General features: G+C 46.1%; 2 protein-coding genes across 2 annotated transcripts; both read right to left on the bottom strand.

Moving 5' to 3' along the window:
- Positions 1 to 1,727: 1,727 nt before the first annotated feature.
- LOC119326481 lies at positions 1,728 to 6,002 on the bottom strand. The gene is made up of 3 exons (XM_037600118.1): positions 4,833 to 6,002; positions 3,752 to 3,849; positions 1,728 to 2,028 (listed from the first exon to the last, which is right to left on the bottom strand). Exons 1-2 carry the CDS (start codon positions 5,971 to 5,973, stop codon positions 3,797 to 3,799), a joined length of 1,194 nt encoding a protein of 397 aa, XP_037456015.1. The 5' UTR covers positions 5,974 to 6,002; the 3' UTR covers positions 1,728 to 2,028; positions 3,752 to 3,796.
- A 5,222-nt stretch (positions 6,003 to 11,224) lies between these two features.
- LOC119324764 (F-box protein At5g03970-like) lies at positions 11,225 to 25,790 on the bottom strand. The gene is made up of 3 exons (XM_037598538.1): positions 24,674 to 25,790; positions 23,306 to 23,404; positions 11,225 to 11,500 (listed from the first exon to the last, which is right to left on the bottom strand). Exons 1-2 carry the CDS (start codon positions 25,788 to 25,790, stop codon positions 23,352 to 23,354), a joined length of 1,170 nt encoding a protein of 389 aa, XP_037454435.1. The 3' UTR covers positions 11,225 to 11,500; positions 23,306 to 23,351.
- Positions 25,791 to 27,500: the final 1,710 nt, after the last annotated feature.

Here is a 27,500-nt window from a genome sequence, read left to right as displayed (position 1 = left end):
TAAATCCCTCCTTCCGGTCCCATTTTCTTCCATTCCGTCACATCTCCCCTCTTGCTTTGCATCTCCACACTCCTCCGCCTGTTGTCGCCGTTCTACCACTTCGGCTGGCACACATGCATTGCTGGACCTCCGCAACCAGCACCGACCCGCCCGCTCGCCTTTCACGACGGTCTCATCCACCCAAGACCCGTCCTGTAGACGTCAACCATGGCGCACACCATGCCCGTAGGTGTTCAGTCAAATACTCAAATGTCATTGAACTTATTTTCAAACACCATGTCATTTTTAGAGTACAAAGGATGGCGGGGTACTCGACCAGGAACTCCACTCGACCATGAAGGATGACCTATCGTGTGATGCGTGGTTGGCTGTATCCGTGGATTTCATAGGTAGGGGCAGAGGTGGGACCTTTTGGCAGCAAGTGCATGAATCATTTCACGCACGAAAGTACATGACGCCGTACGACACGCCCATCATCCATGATTGCAATGTGAGGGCATTAGTGTACCGATGATATGCCATCTAGACCAGCGTTACCAAGTTTTCTGGTGCAGTTAATATGCTGGAGCCAAGGTGACCATTGCGCGCTGCAGCCAATGATATCGTAAGTTTTGATTCTTCTTGTTCAACTTACAGATTGAATCATTCATTCACTCAATGTTGCTCTACACATTGTATAACCCGCATGCGCTGCCATGATGTGTCACAGGTATACCCGGTCATCCCTCGGACCGGGCCAGGCCTACCAAAGCCCGACATGAAAAACCTAGGCCCGAGCCCGGCCTGGCCTGACCATCAGGCCCAAGCCCGGCCCAACATGCAAAAAGTCCGTCAAACCTCGGGCCTCGAGCCAGGCCTCTTCGTTAAACTGCAAATACGACGGGCCCAGGCCTGGCCCGGCCCGACCATCAAGGTATACCCGGTCATCCCTCGGACCGGGCCAGGCCTACCAAAGCCCGACATGAAAAACCTAGGCCCGAGCCCGGCCTGGCCTGACCATCAGGCCCAAGCCCGGCCCAACATGCAAAAAGCCCGTCAAACCTCGGGCCTCGAGCCAGGCCTCTTCGTTAAACTGCAAATACGACGGGCCCAGGCCTGGCCCGGCCCGACCATCAGGCTCGAAATCTAGGCCCAGGCCCGACCCATGGGCAAGGTCGAGTCAGGCCGGGCTGCCCATTGCTAGGTACAATCACAGGGCAGAGGGGCGGCCATTTATGCACATGTACCATTGGATAAAGCTGAAGGAGCAGTATGTGTGAGACATGAAAAACTTGTTGAACATCCGATTAATCTCGTTGAATTTGAACTTTTATTGTATTAGGCTTATTTGCATAATATGTATGATTGATTTGTGATATTTTCTATCCGGACTTGAATGAAATCCACCGTTTTGCATGAATTTCATCCACTTAGTTCAAACAATGGTTGAAATGTATGCGAACAATGTTAGATGACCGGCTCCCACATCTGTGTCCGTGGATGCTGGAGCAAATTTACGGGTCACATTGGAGATGCCCTAGTCAGACTAATCACAACTACCAAGACTCTAAATACTTAGCTCGGAATCAGATACAAATTCAACAAAATCTGGCAAAAATCTCAGACGCCTGATACAACACGCAAAATAAATCAAATAACAACACGCACAATAAATCAAATAACAGACACATGCGCACACACCAAAATGCAAGCAAGATAAATTTACAGGGGAGCCCGTCACAAGATGCTTGCTTGAAAAGCATAGATAGAGCAGGTTAAATGAAACGCAGGGTAACCGAAGCAAGTAAATGTGCCATCAACCAACATGCCAGCTGACTGATGCATACAGAAACTAGATAATCGACGCAGGTTGTCAAATTAAGCAATTAATTCCTACAGGTGCACTTCACAGCAGAGTACAGACCGGTGCATGCTACATAGAGAGTCAATCTGAAGGTCCAACATACAAAATACAAGAGCCTGATCCCTGCCTACAGCCAACAACCCATTTCTTCTTCATCTCAGTCACCAGAATGTAGCTCTAGATACCTGTGAAGCAAGCAGTATCACCGTCAGTCAAGCAATTGTCTAGCACTACTATTTATTCGCAAAAAGCCGCTGGAGTTATTCTCCTAACTTTTGCAAGACCCAAAACAGTAAACATGAGCTTCATCACTATTGTGGAAATTCAGCCAAAAGTTTTGAAGGTAGATCATCTCAGCATTATTAGACAATTCAACATTAAACAGAGTCAGAGAACAACAATAAGGTAAATTGGAGCGTAGTGGGCAGTACCACACCATCAACTTCTAACATCACAAGTATTTGGCTATACTGGTCCTTCAGCTTCTAACATTACAAGTATTTGGCTATACCGGTCTGAATAGAGCTTAAAAGAACAGTGGGCATAAGGCGGCTCATGGTGGAGGAAAGCACAAAAAGATCTGGTTTCTAGCTCATACACATACTTTTCAGAAATGCATGAGCTTAACTAGTCACTAACAAATAGAATTTCATCAAATATATGCACTACAAGCCAGAAGCAAGGGATCATGTACGAAGTTTTAAATAGCACGCTAAGCCTCTTAGCGGCGGGCCGCGGACCTCTTCTAAATGCTATAGCGGTGCTATAGCGAGCTATTTAAAATATTTGCTCATGTGTTTGGACAAAAGACCCTTAGCGCAGTACCTCTTTTAAACGCTATAGCAGATCTATAGCGGGCTATTTAAAGCCATGATCATGTATCATCTTATTAATTGATACTACCTCCGTCTCAAAATATAAGACGTTTTTTAGGCTATTTTATAACCTACAAAAACGTCTTATATTTTGAGACGGAGGGAGTACTTCTTTTGGTCCAACAGTTCCACCACTACTAGTAAAAACTAACAAAAGTTATTAGTAACTAAAGCAGTTGTTATGATGAATCTAGTCATGTAATTTTGATCTTGTGTTTTATATTATGTATTAAACATTCATGTGGACAAAAGTGAAGAAATTAGACTGCATACAAAGCATAACTACATATAGTGCCTAATGGCCGAATTGGCAGACAACAAGTGCCATGCTAATAAAATGTTCAGCAAAACAACACAACAGTAGAATAATCATCCCGACACCAGAATAATCGTCCATGAAACTACAATAACTGCAAGCAAAATGAAAACAACAGTATTTGATTTAATGAAGCCACAGCCTTCAAAGTATTGTCACAATCATTTGTTCACTAGGTATCACAATAATCCAAAATAAGCAGCAATCCAAAACGACATGCCTGTACATCCATATAAATAAAGGAACTATGAAACCATATGCTCATGTGTTTTTAGTTATCAATTCTTGTATGCACGGGCCAACATGCAAATCACACTAGGACATGATAGACAATAACCACATGGAAAAAAGTCAAGGCAATGTCATGAGAGCAAAACAAAAGGAGAAATATATCATGAAAGCAAAGTAATGGGCTAGTGGTTCATTTTCTAGTACTTTGTACTTAGCATGACAGTGTTCTAGTACTTAGCATGGCAGCATTCCCATATCTGAGGGGCACAAGCGTATGCGCGAATACGGAATGGGGAAGGGTCCAAACTCCAAAGTCATCAGTCACTGAAAGGGCTAGAGGAAGAAGAGCCCACAGTAGCAGAATAACTTGGGGAGTACTAAGGACGAGGTATAACCAAAAAGCAAAGAAGCTGGAAGGAATGGAGGGGCAAACAAAAGGGCACATCCACTAGATAGGTGCAGAATAGGAGTACAAGATAAGCTTACCTGCTCAATTAGTAGATCAAACAGCATATCCAACGGACAATCATCTTATTTATTGACCAAAAGCTCAGCCCTGTCGCGTCCACCAGAAACAGATGTTCCTACGAGCATAAGAAGTCAAACAATTCGTCATGTGGGGCAAAGTATGTGGCCGCCGCAGCATGGTTAGTGGCTTAGTGCTTTCCCTATCCTTATGCTATCAAGCTTTGCTATTAACTCGTATAATGAGAGCTATCTATTGTAAACAATATCAAGCTATCAAGAAACCAGAGACAAAAGACAATACGCTCCAACCCGAAGCAAAAGACACAAAGACATTCTCATGAAAGACAAGCAAAAACCAGGAGGCATCAAGTAGATTTTCAGATAAATCCATAGCTGTAATTCAAGAAAAATAACTCAGCTTGGTACAACAATACTAAAAAAAACACCTCTTGTCAAATCTAATGAATTTTCCCGAACAGCAGACACTCATCAATTCTATAAAAATGAAATAAGAAAACATAGTATTAGCTGCTCAGAACAGAGAAGTTATCTGGAGCTATTTTGAGCTTGCTCCACACCATGCAAATTATCTTTAAGTGGTCATTTTAAAATTATCTTCAAATAAATTTAGCACGAAAAGATGAAAATGAACTCTGGTTATTATTTTTTTCCTTCTACAAACGGACTTGCTAATAATAATATACATAATTTTCAAAGCAAGTGGTTATTATGGATTTAAGATTGTTAGCAATATCAGCAAAGACAACAATACAGAATAAAGCCAACTTCCAACTTTTGTGTACCATTAGAGGAAAAATGTCACTGCAGGTATGCACTACCATTAGACAATTATTGCATCTATCAATGGGCAGATAATGACGAAATTTATTTCGATTGTCCTACAAAGAATTTGCCAATCTTGTATTCAGAACAGACATCGCTATACATTAAAGAGATCATCAAGCAGCAAAAGAAATCACTGGTATGAAACTAACTGAAATTGTTGGCTTAACAAGAATGATGTGCACGTAATTGCATCAGCCAATTATCAAAACACAACTTGGTTTTGTTGTACCCGAAATAAAAGGCATGCTATTACCTGCACTGTAGACACTTTCAAATGGATGGTAGTAAGAAAAGATCATGGTTTTATAAAGATTCTTGAACTCCAATGACTCAAGCTGGATCATCAATACACCGATAACTGTCCACAGAAACACCACATTATTCTGCTCAGCAAACCCTAGTATCACTAGAAGCCCTTTCTCCTCCGGTTTTATGGGAAGTAGCTTGTCCAGTTCAATAGTTCGTGCAAGCCCCCATGAAGCACCACCATCACAATCGATCTTCCTCTTCCATAACTGGGCGGTGTAGTCAGAGTTCGACACAACGAGGAGACCCAGCCCACCACCCTCGGCCCGCATAACCGTGAAGCACTTGCCCTGGCCATACATATCCAGTGGCATCCTTATCACAGCTAGACTCTGCTTTTCCAAATCAAACTCAAGAATTCCAACCATATTCCCAGTAAGCTTCCAGTAAAGGGAATCTCCAGCTAGCACAGCGTCATCTGTATTAACCATGGTGGGGATACGGTATGGACTATCAGAAGCCTGGTATGGAATCGGTGTTGAGACAAGATTTCCCCATAAGCCGGTCTTTGACGAGTAAACACAGGCGAGCGCCTGTATGTGTTGTTCGTCGTCACCATCTGCAGCTACCAACACCACCTGGAAGTGTTGGACATCTCCGGCGGCGCGAAGAACCGCCCCGTTGATAAGGGTTTTCTCCGTATCAAACGCTGCGGGAATGGCAATGCGGTGCTGGTCGCCGGTGACGGGGTCCCACACCAGGACCTGGAGACGCTTACGAAGGAAGATGAGCATGAGGCCATGGCGACATCCAAGGGACATAGAGCAGCTGTCGAAGTCATCGCAGTGGAAAGAGAAGCGCCCGTGGGGGACGCGATTGGGGGCCCCCAGAGTGGGTAGGAAGGAGAGGCCATTAAACCTGTCGAAGAAGCCGAGGAGGGAAGGGTTGCGGCGGTGGTGGAGGCGGAAGCGGCGGAAGAAGCCGGGGTAGGAGACGAGGCGGCGCCAGCGCTTGCAGACGAGGGATGCGCGCGGGAGGGAGGAGGGCTCCGGGGGAAGGCGGAGCAGGATCTCGCAGAGGAGGTCGTCGTCGTCCAGCGGCGCGGACGCCGGCGAGCCGGCGTGGCGGCGGCGGCGGCGGCTACTCATCTCGCCCTAGGTCGCTCGCGTGGGGACTGGCAGTGGACTCGGACTTAGCAGGAGACACTGGTCCGTGGGATGTGAAGTGGAGTGAGAGCCCGTGACTATTTCACTTTGCCTTCACTGTTCGAGAGCCCATGGCCCATGGCCACATAAACATTTAAGCCCATGATCCTTCCATATTTTTTATTTTTGTGAGTAACATTTTTTGGAAGTAAAATTCTTCCATTCCCCCTCGTTTTCTCCGATGTGAGAAAAGCCCAACCTAAAATTTTGATCCCACGTGAAAGACAAATGTGGCTTGCTTCTTCGACGATCCTCCCGACGGCTTTCCTTCTGCTCTCGGTTGTCCAGGGAAGGTGAGAGTGCAGCGGGTGTATGTGTGCCTAAGGCGTGGTGAGGACCGCTAGCTTTGCCTGCTCTGGGGTTACGACCGCCCAACAATCCGACGGTGCGGTGCCTTCTAGCCTAGGCGAGAGGATAGGGTTCTTCTTCGGGGTTGGAAGACGGGGGTTCGTTGTTTTAAGTTCCATGATCAGGCGGCTCTCGGTGCTTTCATGCTAGTGACTGATCCTCAATGCTACTTTGCTTCCATGTCTTTGCAGCAGGCTTCGACATTGCTAGCATGAATTTCTATGTACTGTCTGTGCGTGCAGTAGTGTGTGTTGCATTGTAATCTGTTTAGTCAGCTCCCTTCTATCTTTGAAGTCGGCCCAGACCAAGTTAAATTTGCATGTGGTTTATCCCTTTGTCGGGATTTTTCTGCCCAGATTTTCATGAATTAACCGAGCTTTATCCATCTCTTGTGACAAGATATGATGGCAGTTCTGCCGCTATCATTCAAGATGGGAATGGGTCGGCCCGGCCCTGGCCTTGGACCCGGCCCTGGTGGCCTCAGGGCCAACATAAGAGGCCACGGGCCGACCCATATCGTGAATAGTAGTGGCCTTGTTGGCACGATGGGTATTTCGGGTCGACCCAATTATTAGTGACATGTGTTTTTTCTCAAAAACTAAATTACTAGTGACGTGTGTTTTCTTTTTGTGATATGCCGATAGCTAAAATCCTATAGAGTAGTAATCTAGGGATAGAAGAAAAAAATTATACGGAGATTCAAGTGGTCTAGCTGCTGCATCTGTTCATTGTACATGCATACATTACCTAGACCATTGTAAGCTCGTCTGTTTCTTTCCAGGCATTGTACAGAGATGCATCCATGCGGGTGAATTGTATCTAGCCATCGGATACCGCTAGTACTACTAGTTGACATCAGACTGACGCTCTACCTATTAGTCTCAAATTTACACTAGAGAGCTGGACGGCGCAGGGTGGACGGGCTGACGGTGAGCCGGATAATGAGCTGGACGTGACTGGGACGATGAGCGGGAGGCAGCACCACCGGCACGGCAGAGATCGGCGAGGGCGACGATTGAGAAATAGCCGTCGTGAGAATAGAGAGCACGAGGTGGGTCGATCCCGCTGACCCAACGGGTCACTTGGTGTCGGCTCTACTGACCCAAAAAAAAATTGAGGCCGACCCATGTGACCCATCGGCCTTGAATTTTTGGGTCGGGTCAGCGACCTAGTGGGCCGACCCGGCCAATTCCCATCTTGAGCTGTCATTGAGATTTCTCCCGGATCTGTGTGTGCTGTGTCACAGCTTATCTACATATTTCTTTCTTTCAACAAAATATATAATATGGGAGCTTAGGATGCTAAGCATGTAGTGCCAGTTATACAGTGTCCATGTCTTGCTTCATCGCATCACTTATGTAAAAAAAAATTTTTTTGCAGGGCACTTATGTAAAAGTTTGTCTACCTTAAAGCAAAGGCCACTAGTAGAAAAACACCTAATAGTCCTGGTTCGTAAGGGCCTTTAGTCCCGGTTCATGAACCGGGACTAATGGGTCGTTACTAATACCTTCACCCATTAGTCCCGATTCAAACACGAACCGGGACCAATGTGCCTCCAAGTGGCCCTGTGCGCCGAGCCCAGTCAGAGGGCCTTTGGTCCCGGTTGGTTACACTAACCGGGACCAAAAGTCCATGTTTTTTTTAGAAAAGTGGTTGCTTTAGGGATTTTGGGGGTTATTTTTAGGTTGTTATTAGCTAGCTAATAGAGAGAAGTGTCATCTCTTATATCTTCGTCCTTGGTTTACCAACGCTGCTGCTATATATGTTCATTTCACCCGCTGATATAATAACTCATGCATGCTCGCATCATACATCATCATATATAATAACAAGTCCTACTAATCATGCATCATCATACAACTTCTACTCGTTATTAATAATAAGTCATACGATCATCATCCTCATAGTCATCGAACCCAACCCTACATAATTGTTCTTAGCACGTGATCATCAGTATCAGGTAGGACATGACTTAAACACCCTTAAGGTAAAATAGTATAAAACAATATAGACCCTGACTCTCCATTATGAAGAATGGCGATCATCCTGTCTTCAATTTTTGCCCTTCGCTGATTGTTGCTTCCAAGAAGCTCTTTACAACTGTCCATACATTTTTTCCATTCTTTGATTGTCATGTCTCCACTTCTTTTAGAAACCCGGTATGGACAGTTGAGATTCGTAGGAAGACCTGGTTGTATATTCAAAACATGAAGGCTACCGTGTGTATACATCAGATGAGGCACACAATCATTCGGGATTATCTGTTGAAAAACATAGTAATAACTTCATAGTTAGCAATGATGTACTAGTTTTAGAAGTGTGCAAAAAGATGCACGGATGTCGTAATAGTAAAAAATCTTACCATAGTATCTCCATGATAGTTACCGTAGTTTAACACGTGCACTAGTGGCACGTATTGACCATAATGTTGAGGAGTTTGATTGTAGATATTGTAATTCTCAAGATCAGTACAAAATGCGACCAGATGATTTTTCTCCTGATAAGTTAGTTCGGAGCCTTCGGTGTAGTAGGTTCTGTCTACCATCTTCCGCACATTCTTTGAAGAATGAAAATAAGCTGTCAATGGAAATAAGTTGTCAACTATTTTGAAATAAACAATATAAATTACTTAATAATTATGTTAAGCTCACATGGGGGAAGAATTGGAGGTGTATCCACAAGGACGAAAATCGAAGGTCTCTTTTGCGCGATTGTAGGATCACCAAGATCCATGGTGACAAGCATAGCCTCATCAAAACCATACATCTTGCAAAGTGATTCCCAGTTTTTGCAACCAAAATGGGTTACACTCTGAGCATTGTACAACTTTACTTGAAAACACTTTTTTTTGTTTTTTGTTTTGTTTCGTGCTTTATTTATTTTATTTTATTTCTACTTACAACAAAATACTTATTGTTCCTATTTTTATTTTTGTCCCAGATTTTTTGTTTTGTTTTCTGCATTATTTATTTTCTTTTGTTTTTTTGCTTTATTTTTTAATTATTTTTGCTTTTAGTTTTAGAAAAATTATAAACTTTCTGTTAGTGCCATTAGTTTTCAAATTTGAATACACTTTTTTTGTTTTCTTTTTGCTTTATTTTTTTTCCAGTTTTTTTGTTTTGTTTTTTGCATTATTTATTTTCTTTTGTTTTCTGCATTAAAGCATTTCAAATGAACTCTGAAAAAGTTGAAAGTTGAAAGTTGGCATGGTATCACGAGGGCCGAACCATAAGACATTAAAGCATTATGTGCCAGAACTAAAGAGAGGTATTGGTCCCGTTTGGAGCCACCAACCGGTACCAATGGACCCGTCTAATTACTTATTTATTTTCTGCAGCTGTTTTTTAGTTGATTCTTTCTGCAACTGTTTTTTTAGTCCCACCTCGCCAAGCGAGAGGCACTCACAGCTGTTTATAAGCCCTGAGTGCAGAGACGATGAAGAAGAGGCTCAATGCTCACCTGCACGTTGGTTTGCTTCAAGCCTTGAGGAATAGGGTAAACTGCACGGAGCTATGTGCAGTGCAGTTTACACTATTCCGAAAGGCTTGAAGCGTATTAACTAGCATTGCGCCTCTTTTTTATTTTTAATGACTTATTACCACATAGAAATAAATAAAAAAATAGCAGAAAAGAAAAAAAAACTATATAAAAAACTACTCAGAAATAAATAGAAGAAAAAATAGTTGTGATTAACTTTACTAAAATCTTTTTTATTTTTAGTGACTTATTACAACTCAGAAATAAATAAATAAAATAAATATAGCATAAATGAAAAAAAACTATATAAAAAACTACTCAGAAATGAGAATAGATGCGCTTATAGAGAAAATTCAACCTAAATTCATAATAAATTTCTACTAACTTCAGAGAAATTCAGTATGAATTTAGGTCAAATTTTCTGTATAAGGGCATCTATTTTCATTTTGAGAGGAGCTCAACAAGACAGAGAGGGAAGGGTTTATAAACCGGAGAGGAGCTCAACAAAACAGAGAGGGAGGGGTTTATAAACCGGTGTGAGCCCCTTTGGTTGGCGAGGTGGGACTAAACTCTGGCCGCAACGAGGACCAACACTTTAGTCCCGGTTGGTGGTATGAACCGGGACTAAAGGGAAACCTTTGGTCCCGGTTCATGCCACTAACAGGGACCAATGGTGGTGGGCCAGAAGCAAGGCACATTGGTCCCGGTTCGTCCCACCAACCGGGACCAAAAGGTCCAGACAAACCGGGACCAATGGCCCACGTGGCCCGGCCAGCCCCGAGGCTCACGAACCGGGTCCAATGCCCCCATTGGTCCCGATTCTGGATTGAACCGGGACTAATGGGCTGACCCGGCCTGGACCAATGCCTCCTTTTCTACTAGTGGGCTGTCATCCTTGTGTAGAAGCATATCAATTCTAATAATTATTCTGCTTTGATTTAGAAATACCTGTCCTATTCACAACAGCCTGGTTATTTACCATCTTTGTCAGGAAGTAAGTTGAGACATTACTTCTTCAAAACTCATAAAAAGACGAATCAAAGTCTTTCCAATATACTCCTTCCGTCCGGAAATACTTAACATTGAACAATGACAAGTATTTCCGGACGGAGGGAGTATCAAAGAACGCAAGTAGCATTGCCCGACCCTAGTCAAACGAACACTTATTTATGCAGTAGTGTCAAACAGCACCAGGTAACTGAGCGTTTAAAATACGAGCTCTGAACAAGATAGAAATTCAACAAAACACATCCAAAATTGGACAGAAACTTCCCTGCCTGATACAACACACACACATGCGCGCACACTTAAATGCAAGGAAGAGGTGAGCTCGCCAGAACATGCTTGCTTGAGAAATGCAAAAACGAAATTAAATGGAACACAAGGAAAGTACTCGTTGAACGAACCAAGCCGGTGGTGTGCCTTCATCCATCATTCATGCCAGTCGTGGAATGTTCACAAGAATTAGATAATACGTAGATGGGAGTTAGCAAATTAAGCAACTACGTAATTCCTACAGGTCCATTTCACAGGTGGCCAGTGCATATGCTGCATAGAGGGTCAATGCCAGTCTCCGCGTCAAGCATACAAAACGGAAGAACCCAAGCCATTTCTGTATTTCAGTCACCGGGATGTAACTCCAGACCTGCGGAGCAAGCAATATCATCAGTCAAACAAGTACTCCCTCTGTCCGAAAATTCTTGTCATAGATTTGTCAAAATATGGATGTATCGAGTCATGTTTTAGTATTAGATACATCCATATCTAGACGAATCTAAGACAAGAATTTTGGGACGGAGGGAGTATATACTCACTCTGTCCCAAAATTCTTGTCTTAGATTTATCTAGATACGGATGTATCTAACACTAAAACGTGAATAGATACACCCGTATGTAGACAAATCTAAGACAAGAATTTTGGGACGGAGGGAGTACTATTCATTCAGGAAATTCAGTTGGAGTCATTCCCATGACCTTTGTATGACTCAAACAAACAAAAAACATTAGCTTCACCATGTGGAAGTTGTGTGGGATCCAAACTTGAATCATCTCAGCATTATTTGGAGAAAACAAGACATTACAAACAGAAAACAACAGGTAATTTGTAGCGTAGTACCACAACTTCAGCATCTTTTTTTTTTTGAAGTTTTTTTTTGGGCTACATTTCCCTGATAGAAGCTAAAAAAACAGCGGGCATATGAGGGGCTCATGGTGGTCTCATAGAGTAGGAAAGAAAAGACATCTGGTTTCTACCTCATATACCTACTTTTTAAAAACGTGCAAGTTGGCTAGTCAGCAACGAATCAAATTCCATCACAATCCATGTTGCACAAGCTTCCTTAGATCGAAAATGACTACCACTCACTCTTAACAGCATCAAACAATAAGTTCACCACTACTGTAAAGATAATATGCTAATAGAAGTTTAAAAAATCATTAGCGATGAAAGCAGTTTATATGGTTACATTTGGCCTGAGTAGAAGCTACAAGAACAGTGGCATATGAAGGGCTCATGATCACATGGAGTAAGAAAGAAGATATTTTTTTCCATCTCACAGGCATAATTTTTACAAATATAGAGGAGTAACTAACGAATCGAATTTCATCAAATTCATGTTGTACAAGCTTCAAGCAAGGGATCGTGCATCATCTTATTAACTGAAACTTCCTTTTTTATCCAAAATGACTTCCACATTTTTACTCTTCAGTCTTGACATCAAGCAATAATTTCACCACTAGCCCAAAGATAATATAATAGTAAAAGTAAAAGATGCTAGTAGCAATGAAAGCAGTTTATAGGACTGAATTTAGTGTCATTTTGATCTGTGTTTGGTACAAAGTACTAAAACTCCATGGTGGCCACAATTGAAGAACTTGACTCCACACAAACATTGGTGCATATATTTTGGACCAACCAAATTATATTAGTGGCTGATGGCCAATTACATATATAGGCAAGTTTGGAGGACAATGAATGACTTTCTAAGAAAATGCTTGACCAAACAGCCTAATACTAGAATAATCGTCCAAAAAACTAAAATAACTGCAAGCAAACTATGAACAGCAGTATACAATTTAACGAAGGCAATACCAAAAGTACGGTGACAATCATTAGTGTTAGGGAAATATGCAACTTGATATTATCATGAGGCAAAAGCCATCATATATGCATGTACACGGGGAGGTGCCAGAATGCAAAAGGCCAAAGTCCACCATAAATATAACTTTAACACCCCCTCAAACTCATGGTGGATCTACAAAACTGAATTTGGAGAGGAAAAATCCATGTTGCGCTCTAGTTTGAGCCTTCGTGAAGTTCTCCAACTGTAACTCGGAAGGCACATACTGAAGAGCAATAACACGATCCTAGACACCAACGCGCAAAAAAAAGCATCAACCCCAAAATGCTTGGTAAGCTCATGCTTCACAGGGTCCCGCGTAATACTGGTAGCACCAGGGCAGTAGGTGTAGTAACAGAAACACCAAAATCCTCTAGCAACCATCGTAACCAAGTCACCTCTGTTGTCAGTAGAGCCATAGCTCGCAACTCGGCCACTTCTAGGAAATGAGAGAACCACCAAAAAAACAAAGTAAACAGATAGGGAACGGCGATCCGAAGGATCATTAGCCCATGTAGCATCCGAATAGGGAGCTGTAGCAAGCTGGAACGATGAAAGAAGAGACGGTGAGAGATCATGACATGAAGATATTGTAGAACACGAAGGTGACTGTAGTGAACCGAAGTGGGAGCATAGACAAACTGACTCAGAATATGGACAGGATAGGAGATACCCGAACGAGTGACAGCTAGATAGACAAGACTCCCAACAAGATGACGATAACGCGTCGGATTAGACAAGGGCTCACCATCAGAAGCACAAAGATGAACATTGAGCTCCATAGGAGTCTCAACAGTGGGCTCATCACTAAGAGCCGCATGAGAAAGAAGATCCTGGATATACTTTTCTTGAAAAATAAAGAAGCCATCAAAGGTCGAAGAAATCTCAATCCCAAGAAAGTAACAAGAGGACCAAGATCAGACATAAGAAACTTCTCACTAAGTCGTGCCTTGACAAAGGCAATGTACTCAAAGTCGTCACCAGTGATGATCATGTCATCAACATATAGAAGAAGAGTCCTACCACAAGCAGAAAGGAAGACAAACAACGCTGGATCATGAGCATTGAACGAAAAACCAACAACAGTCACCACAGAGGCAAAGCACTCAAACCAGGCATGGGGGGCTTGCTTAAGACCATAGAGAGAGCGACGAAGATGACAAACCATGCTATCAGGAACAGAATACCCAAGTGGTGGTTGCATATAAACCTCCTCACGCAACTCACCATTTAGAAAGGCATTCTTCACATCAAGTTGAGACACAGACCAAGGGCGAACATAGGCCACAGCAAGAAGTGTGCAGATAGTGGTCATATGGGCCACAGGAGCAAAAGTCTCAACAGTCACGACCATGCTCCTACTGAAAGTCACGAACCACAAGACATGCTGATGCTCAAGAGAACTATTAGAGCAAGTATTAATCTTATAGAACCACTTACAAGTGATAGGACGAACATGGGGAGGATGAGAAACCAGATCCCACGTGTCGGTGCGCTCAAGGGTAGCAATGTCCTCTACCATCGCAAACTGCCATTCAGAATGAACAACATCTTGATAAGAAGTTGGCTCAAGAACGGTTGAAAGACCATAGAGAAAAGGAGAATATCGGGCAAGGGGTGGACAAGGCCGAGAACGAAGACCGTAAGTCGGCTAAGAGGAGGAAGAAGACACACAGAAGTGGAGGGCACATCAGTAGACTCATCCACATCACATGGACGACGAGTATAATGGAAAGTTAAGGAAGAGGTGGAATCACTGGAGGTGGAGACGTAGATGGGGAATGTATTGGTGATAAAGGTGGAGAGGGGGAAGGTACCGGCAATGAAGGTGGAGAGTCATGCAATGAGGTAGATGAAGAAACCGTAGGAGAGGACGGCGTCAGATCTGCAACAGCGGGGTGAGGAGTAGGAATACTTGGCACAGAGGAGGGTGTATCTAGAAATGTAAGAAAAGAGATGTTCTCCGTGGAAAAGGCCAAGGATGGACGCGGGTAGAAGGGACGAGACTCATCAAAAGTCATATCCCGGGAAATATGCATCCCACGACTAATAGGATCCCAACACCGATAGCCCTTATGCTCATCACTATATTCGACAAGGACACACTCAACAGACTAAGCAACAGTTTGGTGTGTTCACGAGGGGCAAGAGAAACATAGCAAATGCAACCAAACAAACGAAGCGATGAATAATCAGGAGAACGACCAGAAAGACGCTTTAGAAGAATACCACCCTCTAGAGCAGCAGATGGTTAAATGTTGCTGAGATAGGTGGAAGTGGTAATAGCCTCAGCCCATAAATGAGGCGGAAGAGAGGCGGCGATCATCATCGCACGTGCCACCTCAAGAAGGTGACGATGCTTGTGCTCAGCCACGCCATCTGACCATGAGCACCAGGGCAAGAGAACTGAGTAAGAGTACCCTGCTCAGCAAGGAATCCTCGTAGCGCCTGGGAGATGTACTCACCAGCAGAATCTGCGGGAAGAACACGAATAGGAGTGGAAAACTGGGTATGAACCATGGCAGCAATTTTTTTGTATATAGATAAGACCTCGCTACGAGAAGACATGAATGTAACGCCCCGGATTCGATGCGCCAGGTGTCTCCCAGTTATTCATCGTTGTTGCCATGTCATTTGCTTGCGTGTTGCATGTTGCCATGTCATCACCTGCATTTCATCTGCATGTTTTTCAAAACTTGCATTCGTTCGGGTTCCCCTGGTTCTCTCCGTTGTCCGTTCCGAGCCCCGACACTCACACGCGCCCGCGGTACCTCCGAAATATTATTTTATAAGTGGCATAAAAATGTTCTCGGAATGGGGTGAGAGTTGGCGTGCGGTCTTATTATAGTGTAGACAGGCCTCGTGTCAAATTTCGTCGCATTCGGAGTTCGTTTGACTGCCCAACCGTTAAATATATAACCGTGATATAGCCGGTGTATTCGTCGGACGTTTTGGTCTTCGAAAACCGTGCTGGGCTGCATTTCTCCCCTCTCCTCGCAACCCAACTCTCCTACACAGCCCACCTAACCCACTACCTACCCCCCTCCACTCCGAACCGTCCGATGGCGATCGAACGGCTCCGAGACAGGGCAAAAACCCCAACCCTAACCCCCCTTCCTTATTTAAACACCTTCCCTTGCCAATTTTGGCCTTCTTCCACCTTCCTCCTCATTTTCCGTGCAGCCTCAGCCTCCACCCGCCACTTGTCGCCGCCAGATCCGCTCATCCCGCGCGCCCAAGCTCCTCCCAGCGCCGCCGATGGCCGTCGTCAGCCGCCCGCGCATCCCCGTGGCTCCCCGCGCCCGTCCTCGCCGCTATCGAACGCCGCCGCGGCTCCAGGTCTTCACCGGCGCCGCGCCTCCCTCTCCCTCCGTCCTTCCTCACACCTCTCTCCTCTCCCCTGCAGAGCTCCTCCCTCTCCCTCCGTCCTTCCTCACACCTCTCTCCTCTCCCCTGCAGAGCTCCTCGCCGGCGCCGCCATGGAGTTCGCCGCCGCCTTCCCTGCTGCCGCCCTGCTCCAGCGACAGATCCGGCGGGATCAGGCCCCCACCGCCCGGATCCATCCATCCTCGGCAGGATCCGCCTCCCTCCTCCGCGGGAGCTCCGTCGGAGACGCGCCGCCGCCGCCGCCGTCCTGCTTCGTGCGGAGGAGCGCGCCCAACCCCCTCCCCTGCAGCGCCCGCGTGGGCCCGGCCCAGCTGCACAAGCCCCCGGCCCAACCCAGTTCCTCTCCAGACCCCGCCGGCCTCCTCTTCACGTTCTGGGCCTCGGCCCATGGTGAGGACCCGCAAACCTGCGCCCTGTGCATCATTTAGTATCCATCGCCTGATTCCGTTTTTTTTTCTGCCAAGTCCCGAAATTATTTGCATTTTGGTCCCCTGTTCAACCATCATAACTCCATGCATACTGCTCCGCTTTGCATGCATAATATATCAAAATGTTCATTGAGAGATGCTCTACATTTCATTCCATTGTGCCATGCTTGTTAGAGGTGATCTTGATGCCTGAATCATCGTTGCAAGAGTGCTATATGATGTTAATTGCTGTCTGTTAACAGAACTTGATGATTTGTCTTTTTCATTGCATTTTGTGTGTGCATCCTATGAGCATGAGCTCTACATGTGTTTTGTACTACATCATGCCATCTTTGCAGAGGTGCAATCCATGTATTTTTTTAAGTCTTGTACTGAGTGCATCGAGCCCGTGAAGTAGAGTACTTGCTGTTGCTGTTTTGCTAGGCTGATTCTGTTATATTTTATTGCCATGTAAACCTGCTGCTACAAGTCATTCTATGCATAATCTGGAGATGTTCACTAAAGATGTTTTGTTATACATGTCATGCTCTATCCATCCATGCCCCCGCTTGCATTTATAGCCTGTTGTAACTTGTTGCAATATTGCTCTCAAGTTGTTAAATAATGTTGCTGTCAGCCTGTTAACATTAAGTTCAATTTTGCCATGTGTGTTGCTAGTGATCCATGCACCCTATGAACTTGCTCTTGCCATGCTTAGCTTCATAAACATGTATTCTTACTGTTGGTCACCTTGTCATGCCATGTATTGCTCTGTGGTGAGTGGTACAAGCTCACCAACATGCCTACTTATTGTTGTTCCTGCCATGTATGAATCTGTCATATAACTTGCCATGTTTATATGGGTGCCATCATATCTTCTGATCCTTTTTGGCTCATGGTCAGTAAGGGACTTTTGCTCTATGCATTTAGTAGTATCATGTCATGCCTTTGTTTGCCATGATAAGTTCCTGTAGCATGTTGTTTGATAGCTCTAAACATTGCAACCTGATGTTATTTCTGCTAAGCCTAAAAATGTTATTATTTGCAATCTTGCCATGTCTTTTTGAGCATGTTCTAGTGATTTCTGGAGATAGCTCAGTGTTCATGTTTTGTTATGCTTTACCTGTACATCATGCCCGTGCCTTTTGTTTTCATATTATGGTACTGTAGCATGTTGTTTTGATGCTTGCAAGATGCCTAGTTGCTGTTTTGGACAGCTTGTCCTTTAAACTTGTATAGAGTGTATGTGTTGAACCGTTGCTCCGTTTTGAGGTGCTCTATATGAAACTTGCTTGATTTTGCATGTAGCTTCATATTATCATGTTGCATCCTTGTTTTGAGATGTTTGCTTGATGTTTGTATGTGTTTTTCATCAATGCCATGTTTAACTTGTTTTGCTCATATCTTCTAGGCCGTAGCTCCGAATTAAATGAAGTTTATATGTAACTTGACTAGAATCTCGTGTAGATCATCTTGGTGCATCTTAACTTGCTGTTTAACAACTTGAACATAAGGTTTATCCAGATCTGGACCAACTTCGAAATTTGCACATGAGGACTTACCGGAATTGTTATATGTTGTTTTCGGCCTCATTTAACCTTGCTTTGATGTGTTGCTCTCGTTTGCATCATCTCTTGCCATGAGTAGCTTCATGTAGCTTTGTCATGCATCATACTTGGTTGTGCATCATGTCTTGTCTATGTGTGATGTGTTTACCATGTTGTGTGCTTCTCTCGATAGTTCTCGTTTCGTTGCGATCGTGAGGATTCGTTCGTCTACGCTTGGTTCGTCTTCGTGGCTTCATCTTCTTCATGGACTCGTTCTTCTTCCTCGCGGGATTTCAGGCAAGATGACCGCTACCCTGGATCTCACTACTATCATTGCTATGCTAGTTGCTTCGTTCTATCGCTTTGCTGCGCTACCTATGACCTGTTTATCAAGCCTTCCAATTGCCATGAACCTCTAACCTTTGACACCCTTCCTAGCAAACCATTGCTTGGCTATGTTACCGTTTTTGCTCAGCCCCTCTTATAGCGTTGTTAGTTGCAGGTGAAGTTGAAGATTGCTCCATGGTGGACAGGATTATGTTGGGATATCACAATATCTCTTATATTATTAATGCATCTATATACTTGGTAAAGGGTGAAAGACTTGGCCTTATGCCTGGTGTTTTGTTCCACTCTTGCCGCCCTAGTTTCCGTCATATCGGTGTTATGTTTCCGGATTTTGCGTTCCTTACGCGGTTGGGTGATTTATGGGACCCCCTTGACAGTTCGCTTTGAATAAAACTCCTCCAGCAAGGCCCAACCTTGGTTTTACCATTTGCCTCACCTAGCCCTTTTTTCCTTGGGTTTCCGGAGCCCGAGGGTCATCTTTATTTTAACCCCCCCCCCCGGGCCAGTGCTCCTTCGAGTGTTGGTCCAAAATGAGCAGCCTGCGGGGCCACCTCGGGGAAACTTGAGGGCTGGTTTTACTCGTAGCTTGACTTATCCGGTGTGCCCTGAGAACGAGGTACGTGCGACTCCTATCGGGATTTGTCGGCACATCGGGCAGCTTTGCTGGTCTTGTTTTACCATTGTCGAAATGTCTTGTAAACCGAGATTCCGAGTCTGATCGGGTCTTCCTGGGAGAAGGAATATCCTTCGTTGACCGCGAGAGCTTATCATGGGCTAAGTTGGGACACCCCTGCAGGGTATAAACTTTCGAAAGCCGTGCCCGCGGTTATGTGGCAGATGGGAATTTGTTAATGTCCGGTTATAGATAACTTGACACCAGATACGAGTTAAAACGCATCAACCGCATGTGTAGCCGTGATGGTCTCTTTTCGGCGGAGTCCGGGAAGTGAACACGGTTTTGGGTTATGTTTGACGTAAGTAGGAGTTCAGGATCACTTCTTGATCATTGCTAGCTTCACGACCGTTCCGCTTGCTCTCTTCTCGCTCTTATTTGCGTATGTTAGCCACCATATATGCTTAGTCGCTGCTGCAACCTCACCACTTTACCCCTTCCTTTCCCTTCAAGCTTTGCTAGTCTTGATACCCATGGTAATGGGATTGCTGAGTCCTCGTGGCTCACAGATTATTAAAACAACAGTTGCAGGTACAGGTTATGCGATGATCATGACGCGAGAGCGATGTTTGCTTGTTTTGGAGTTCTCCTTCTGCTTCTTCTTCGATCAGGGGATAGGTTCCAGGTCGGCAGCCTGGGCTAGCAGGGTGGATGTCGTTTGAGTTTCTGTTTGTGTTTCATCCGTAGTCGGATGATGCTCTTATGTATTGTGATGTTGTATTCGTGTGGCATTGTATGCCTCTTGTATGTATCCCCATCTATTATGTAATGTTGATGTAATGATATCCACCTTGCGAAGCGTTTCAATATGCGGTTCTATCCTTGGTGGGACCTTCGAGTCTCTTTAGGATAGTATTGCATATTGGGCGTGACAATGAAATAGATCCAAGTGTACCGAGAAAAATCGTCTATAAAGATAATACAGTAGCGATGACCCGCTTTCGAAGCAAAGGGAGCCGGATCCCAAATATCAGAGTGAACGAGATCAAAAGGGCGCTCAAACACTGACTGACTGTGAGGATAGGGTAGCTGAATCTGCTCACCAAGACTACAACCCAGACAATCCAACGAAGCGTTACCAGAGACAGACTCTAGAACACCGCGATGAACCAAAGATGAGAGACAAGAACCACATAAATGGCCAAGACGATGATGCCACTGCTGAAAAGAGCTGGTAGATGCAGCAACAGGGGCTGTAAGACTGGCGGCGGCGGAGGGAAGGCGAAGCCAGTCAAGCTCCCAGAGACCATCAGGGCGTCAAGGGCCAGCACCAAACAGAGCACCCGTGCGACGATCCTGAACATAACACGAATCAAAGTCGAGAATGACCCTACAACTAGAGTCAACAATCTGACCACCAGATATGACCTGCATGGTAAGTTGAGGAACATGAGCGACAGAGGGAACATGAAATGAAGAAGTGCTAAGAGTGCCTCTACTAGCTACAGGGAGGGGAATGCCATCAGCCGTAAGAACACGAACATGAGACTCGACAGGTCGAACGGAGGTCAGTGGAAGAAGCATAAGTCATATGAAAAGACGCTCCAGTATCAAGAATCCATGGGGATGTACCTGAATGAGTAGAAGGTGGTTTCTCGGTGCCAGAAGGGTCGGTCACGGAACCTGCAGAAGTTGTCGGTGAAGAATCCCAAGCAGCAGGCGTCGCACTTGCACAACCTCACAATCAAACATGAACACGGCGGAAGAGGTCAGTAGAAACACTTGTCAACGATGAGCGGTCGGCACCACCCGTGAAAGCCGCAAATAGAGTCAACGTAGAGCCGCATGTGGGAGCCACTGGGGGAGTCGACGTAGAGCGGTCACTACCGCGCACGAAACTCGTGAGAGGATAGAGGAGATCCTCTCACGGCTTCCGTGCGCGGCAGTGACCGCTCTACGTCGACTCCCCTTCCTCTCACAGCTTCGATGCGCGGCAGTGACCGGTCTACGTCGACTCCCCTAGTGGCTCCCACATGCAGCTCTACGTCGACTCTATATGCAGCTTTCACGACTGGTGTCGACCGCTCATCGTCGGCAAGTGTTTCTACCTCGACCTCTCCTCTCATGGCTTCCGTGCGTGGCAGTGACCACTCTACGTCGACTCCCCTGGTGGCTCCCACATGCGGCTCTACGTTGACTCTATATGCGGCTTCCATGGGTGGTGTCGACCGCTCATCGTCGGCAAGTGTTTCTACCTCGACCTCTTCCGCCGTGTTTAGGTTTGCGCGTGAGGTTGTGCAACTGCGACGCCTGCTTGCTGCTTGGGATTCTTCACCGACAGGTTCTGCAGGTTCCGTGACTGCTTGAGAGGAGTCGACATAGAGCGGTCACCGTCACCGCGGGCAAAAGTCGTGAGAAGAGTCGACGTAGAGCGGTCACCGCCACCGTGGGCAGAGGCCACAAGAAGAGTCGACGAATAGCGACCAACCAATGCAGCCTGCTGAAGACGTCTTAGGGGACAACGTCATAGACAAATGAGCACCAAGCGACGACGCATGTGTGAGACGGGATCAATATAGGGAACACCGTCGAAAGTTGGTGGGCAGCGAAGGAGATGCAAGCCTGACGGACACAACATTTTTTTAACTCTCACTTCTTTTTTTCTCTCTCTCTTTTAGTCACAAACCTTATCAAGATGCACACACCTTGGAAACACCCGGCCAAGGGAGTCAGCGCGAGCGAATCAAAGGGGCAGACACGGCCTGGAGGGCCTTGACGATCGGAGGACAGGCATCGGGCGGTGGCCTGGGAGCTCCGGCTGGAGGGGAGCAGCAGGGCGAGCGACCTGGAAGTTGATGGCGTCCTCCTGGAGGTGGTGGTGATGGCAGACGACCTGGAGTCCCAGTCTGATCTAGATCAAGGGACTGGCGGCCCGATCTGGAGCCGTCCGTGTGGGCGCGGGCGCGCATAATTCGTCGTGGACCACGGACTGGGGCGCGGATATAGGAGTCGTGGGCCGCGGACTAGCACACAGGTGCAGGAGTCGCGGGACGCAGACTGACGCACAGGCGCAGGCCGCGGACTGGCGCAGGAGTCGCGGGCGTCGTCGTTGACCGCGGATTGGCGCGCGGATGTGGGATGGCACATGCTGCAGCGGCAAGAGAGGGAGGAAGGCAGCACAACCAGCGTGAAAAGCAAGGCTACGGCATGCTGACAGGTCGCAACAGCACCCCAGTAGTTGTCGGGGAAGCAACGGTTTGAGAAACAGAAAGTGAGTGTGCGGGTGGGAGAAACGGCGACGGTGGCCGATGGAGGTCAACGGCAGCGCAAGATTGGGTCGGGAGAGCACGAGTTGCACATGCAGAAAAAAAACTAAGGCTCTAATACCATGTTAAGAAAATATGCAACTTGATATTATCAGGAGGCAAAAGCCACACGGGGAGGCCAAATGTCAGAATGCAAAAGGCCAAAGTCCACCATAAATATAACTCTAAACAATTAGTTCATTGGGTATCACAGTGATCTAAAACAAGCAGCAACATGAAATAGGATACTAATACACCTGTATAAATAAAGAAACTTTGAAAACAGATGCTCGGGTATTGTTAGCTAGCAATTACTTGTTCCCTTGTGTAGACGGGACAACATGCAAATCACACTAGGACTTGATTGGCCCATAACCACAGTGGGTAAAAAGTAAAAGGCAATGCTGCGAAGAGTAAAACAGAAACACAAATATATCACTAAAGCAAAGTAAAGGTTAGTGCTTCCTTTCCTACTACTTAGCATGACAACATTCTCAACTCTAAGCAGGCACAAACATATGCACAAATAGGGAAAGAGGAAGAGTCATAAGTCATCAGCCAGTCACTGGAGGGGCTAGAGGGAGAAGAGCCACTACCAGAAGGAACTTGGAGAGTGCTAAGGAGGAGAACAACTGAAAGCAAGGAAGCTGGATGGAAGGGAGGGCAAACAAGGAGCATATCCAGTAGAAAGGAGATAGAACATCAGTGTAGGAGATAAGCTTACCTGCTCAACCAGTAGATCAAATAGCATATCCAACCGGACAATCATCTTATGCATCAACCAAAAGCTCAGCCCCATCGCGTCCATCGCCAACACATGTTCCTAAAAGCATAAGAAGTCAAACAATGTATCATATGGGCAGAGTACACGGCTGCCGCAATAAGGATAAGGTGAAGGAACTGAAGGCTTGATCCTCAAGTCAGCCCCTGATTTCCACATAAAATATATTATCCATATCAAATACTCCCTCTGTAACTAAATATACGACGTTTTTGCAGTTCACATTTAGTTACAGAGGTAGTACATTAGTTGTTCTACAAAGTTAGTTAGTGCATGCCCTATCCAGATGAAACATCTGAAGCTTTCTTATTTACTAACTTGCTATACAAAGAGAGTCCTATATTGTAACCAGTATTAGCTATCAATAAACCCGAAGCGGGAGCTTTGGCTCGCTCACGACATTCGGATGAAAGACATAGAAACGAGATGCATCAACTAGGTATTTAGGTAAATCCATTGCTGTAATTCAAGAAAAGCAACTCAGATTTGATACAATAATGAAACAGATAAACATAATACACCTATTGCCAAATTTAGTGAATATCCCCAAAACAGCGCATACTCATTGATGTCATGCAAATGAATAACATGCACAATCATACAATTAGCTGGTAAAAAATGGAGGCCTTATATAGAGCTAATCTGAAGCTCCTTCCACACCATATTGGAAAACTCATACTAACAATCCTGGCAACATAAGTAATCCTGGTTTAAATTATCTTTAAATAAATTTAGCATGAAAAGATGAAAATGAACACTGGTTATAAATGTTTCCTGGTGCAAATGAACTTGACACACGTAGGACAGTTCTACAAGTGATAAGTTACTCGCAATTTTCAAATGAAGTGGTTATTATGCATTTAAGACTATTAGAAATATCAGCGGAGATAACAATACAGAATGAAGGAAATATTCCAGGCTTAATCTTCCAAAGGATTCAAGTCAGTTTTTCATGTAGTCAACTTCCAACTGTTGTGGATCTCATCTTGAGAAAAAATGACTAAGTTTACTAACCTCCAACCCTTTACTAAGTTTACTAAGTTCAAGTAATGAGGAGGAAGCAAACCAATTGCAGCCCACTGCTTGGCTGCATAACAGAAACTAATTAAAAACCACAGGATTTTTTTACATGTACATAATCATTACACATAGCATCATCGCTATACATTGAGAAACCATCAAGTAGCAAAGGAACAAATGATATGACACTACCTAAATATTTTTAGCTTAACAATAAATCATGTGAGCATTATTTCATCAGCAACCTAGCAAAAAAACAGACTTTTTTTAGGAAGTAAGCCAGACTATTACCTCCACTGTAGACACTTTCGAATGGATGATAGTACGACAAAGTCATGGTTTCAAAAAGCTTCTTGAACTTCAATGACTCAAGCTCGACCATTAAGACGCCATTAACTGTCCAATAAAACACCACATTATTCTGCTCAGCAGACCCAAGCATCATATAGGGCCATCCCACAGAAAGTAGCTTGTCCAGTTCAATAGTTCGTGCAAGCACCCATGAAGCAATACCATCGCAATCGATATTCCTCTTCCATAACTGAGCATTGCAGTCTGAGTACGGCACAAAGAGGAAACCCAGCCCACCACCCTCGGCCCTCATAACCGTGAAGGAGTTACCCTCGCCAAGCAAATCCACTGGCACCCGTATCACAGCTAGGCTCTGCCTCTCCAAATCAAACTTGAGGATACCAATCAAGTTCCCAGCAAGCTTCCAGTAAAGGCAATTCCCAACCAGCACAGCGTCTCTCGAATAAACCATGGTTTGAAGATTGCACCCAGAATCCTGGTATGGGAGCGGCGTAGAGATAATATTTCCCCACAAGCCGGTCTGTGACGAGTAAACACAGGCGAGCGCTCGTGTATGTTGTACGTCGTCGCCGTCTGCCACTGCCAGAACCACCTTGAAGTGCTGGGCGTCACCGTCAGCGCGAAGCACCGCCCCGTTGATTAGGTTCTTCTCGAACTCCCGGGGTACGGCAATGTGGTGCTGGTCGCCGGTGACGGGGTCCCACACCAGGACCTGGAAACTCCTCGGAAGGTAGACGAGCACGAGACCATGGCGACATCCAAGGGTCGTGGAGTCGTCGTGATCCTTGTCGCTCGGCAAGGAGAAGCGCTCGGCGGGGACACGATTGGGGGCATCCAGAGTAGGTACGAAGGGCCTACCCTTATATCTGTTGAAGAAACCGAGGAGGGGAGGGTTGTGGCGATGGCGGATGCGGAATCGGCGGACGAAGCCGGGGTCGGAGACGAGGCAGCGCCAGCGCTTGCAGACGAGGGATGCGCGCGGGAGGGAGGAGGGCTGCGGCGGGAGGCGGAGCAGGATCTCGGAGAGCAGGTCGTCGTCTTCCAGGGGCGCGGCCGCCGGCGAGCGGGCGTGGCGGCGGCGGCGGCGGCTGCTCATCTCGCCCTAGAGCTCGCTCGGGGGTGGGGACTGGGGTGGGGAGTGTGGCGTTGGACAGGAACCAGCAGGCAAGTCTGAAGTGGAATGCGATCCCGTGGCTTCTTTTTGGTTCCAACGGCTCGACAGCCCAAAGCCCATGGATCGAATGTGAGAGACCAATGCCCCTACAAAAACATCACAAAGTGTGCAAATTAATATTATCCTTTTTTCTCTAGAAATTAAATTAATTCTAAAAATACTAGGTAATACTTGCTCCAAAATTTATCTATTGTGTATATTTTTATTCTAATTAATTTATCTGAATTCTATTTCGAAATAAAAACTATTAGAAAATGCATCGTTATCTATAATAATATTTCTTGCAGCCTTCATGAACAAATTTAACCCTATCACCACGTGGCCGGCTTGTAGACGAAGCACTCACACTCACTGGCATCACAAAGGAGGAGCCCGTTGCAACACATCACCCTTAGAGCATCTCCACTCGTTCGGCCCCCCAGTGCACCAGCCGTTGCTTTTTCGGCCCTGGAGCGATTTAGTTCCCAGCCACAACCCCAGGTGTCGGCCCAAGACGTTATAAATTCAATCTTGACATTTTCCGCTACCCAAAAAACGCCACAAGTCTGGCGATCAGCGGCTGCCACATAGTTCGGCGATCACCATGCCACAGTTCGGCGATCAATCACTCGAAAGTTTGGCGTTCAAAAGGAAGTACACGTAGGCAATGCATCAAACGGCGGCGTTGTCCTCCGGCGTCGGACTGGCGGGAGTCAGCGTGCACGGGCTGGTCGGCGTCGGCGCGACTTCTGTGCTGGGCGTCGTGGAGGCATCATTGCTCGGGCTGGCGGCGACGTTGGGGTCAGCGTGGGAGTTGGCGCGGTCATCGACGACATCTGGTTCAAGATGAGGCCGCGCTCCACCAGGTACCACGCCTTGACCTACTCGTCCATCGTCTACATGTCCGTCCCCATCAGGAATGCTAGGTCGGTGTTCCTCTTCTTCGCGGCGACGTTGGTCCAGAGTAGATCAAGCTTGACGGTGTTGTTCGTCACCAACACCGACCACGGCGCCTCGGATTTCTCTTCCCTCTGGGCGGCGTGGTTCTTGGCGTCGACTATGCACTGCTCGATGGACGCTTGCAGCAACGCGACAGCCAGCGCGGCGTTCTTCGCCGTCTTGGCTTGTTTGTTGCCGTCTGGGCGCCCATCAGCCGCGCCCGGTGTCGGCGCGTCCGGCTTGTACGTCTCCTTGGCCTTGTCAAGGGTGCGCCGGACGTCTGCCCACTTTTGCACTTCTCGATCCGGGAGAACACGTGGAGGTACTTGAACTCTTGGTCGGTGCTGCTGTCCTGGCGGTACATGGCGAACATCGGAACCATCTGCGCCGAAGAACAAGTATCGGTGACGCACACGACGAAAAGGAGCGTGAACCGGCGTTTGTGCATACCTGGCCCTCGGTGTTGGCGCCGCTTTCCTGGCGAGCCACGATCTCCTCGAAGATCCCATGCCATTTGTTGCAGGGCATTTGGATGAGCGCCCAATGGTTCGCCATGGCCTTCGAGCCGCGCTGCATGTGGATGCTGAAGTAGGGGTGCACCAACTTGCGCTCATCGAACTCCGACTTGATGCGCTCCCAATACGTGTCGGCGTTCTGGTTCGTGCTGGTGATTGGGTCGAGGCAGACGGTCTTCCATGCTTCGGCGAGGCACTC

The sequence above is a fragment of the Triticum dicoccoides genome, chromosome 6B, assembly GCF_002162155.2.
Source record: "Triticum dicoccoides isolate Atlit2015 ecotype Zavitan chromosome 6B, WEW_v2.0, whole genome shotgun sequence".
In the NCBI taxonomy this organism is placed as follows: Eukaryota; Viridiplantae; Streptophyta; class Magnoliopsida; order Poales; family Poaceae; genus Triticum; species Triticum dicoccoides.
The sequence above is the reverse complement of the archived record's forward strand: the minus strand, read 5'-3'. Positions and strand labels throughout refer to the sequence as shown.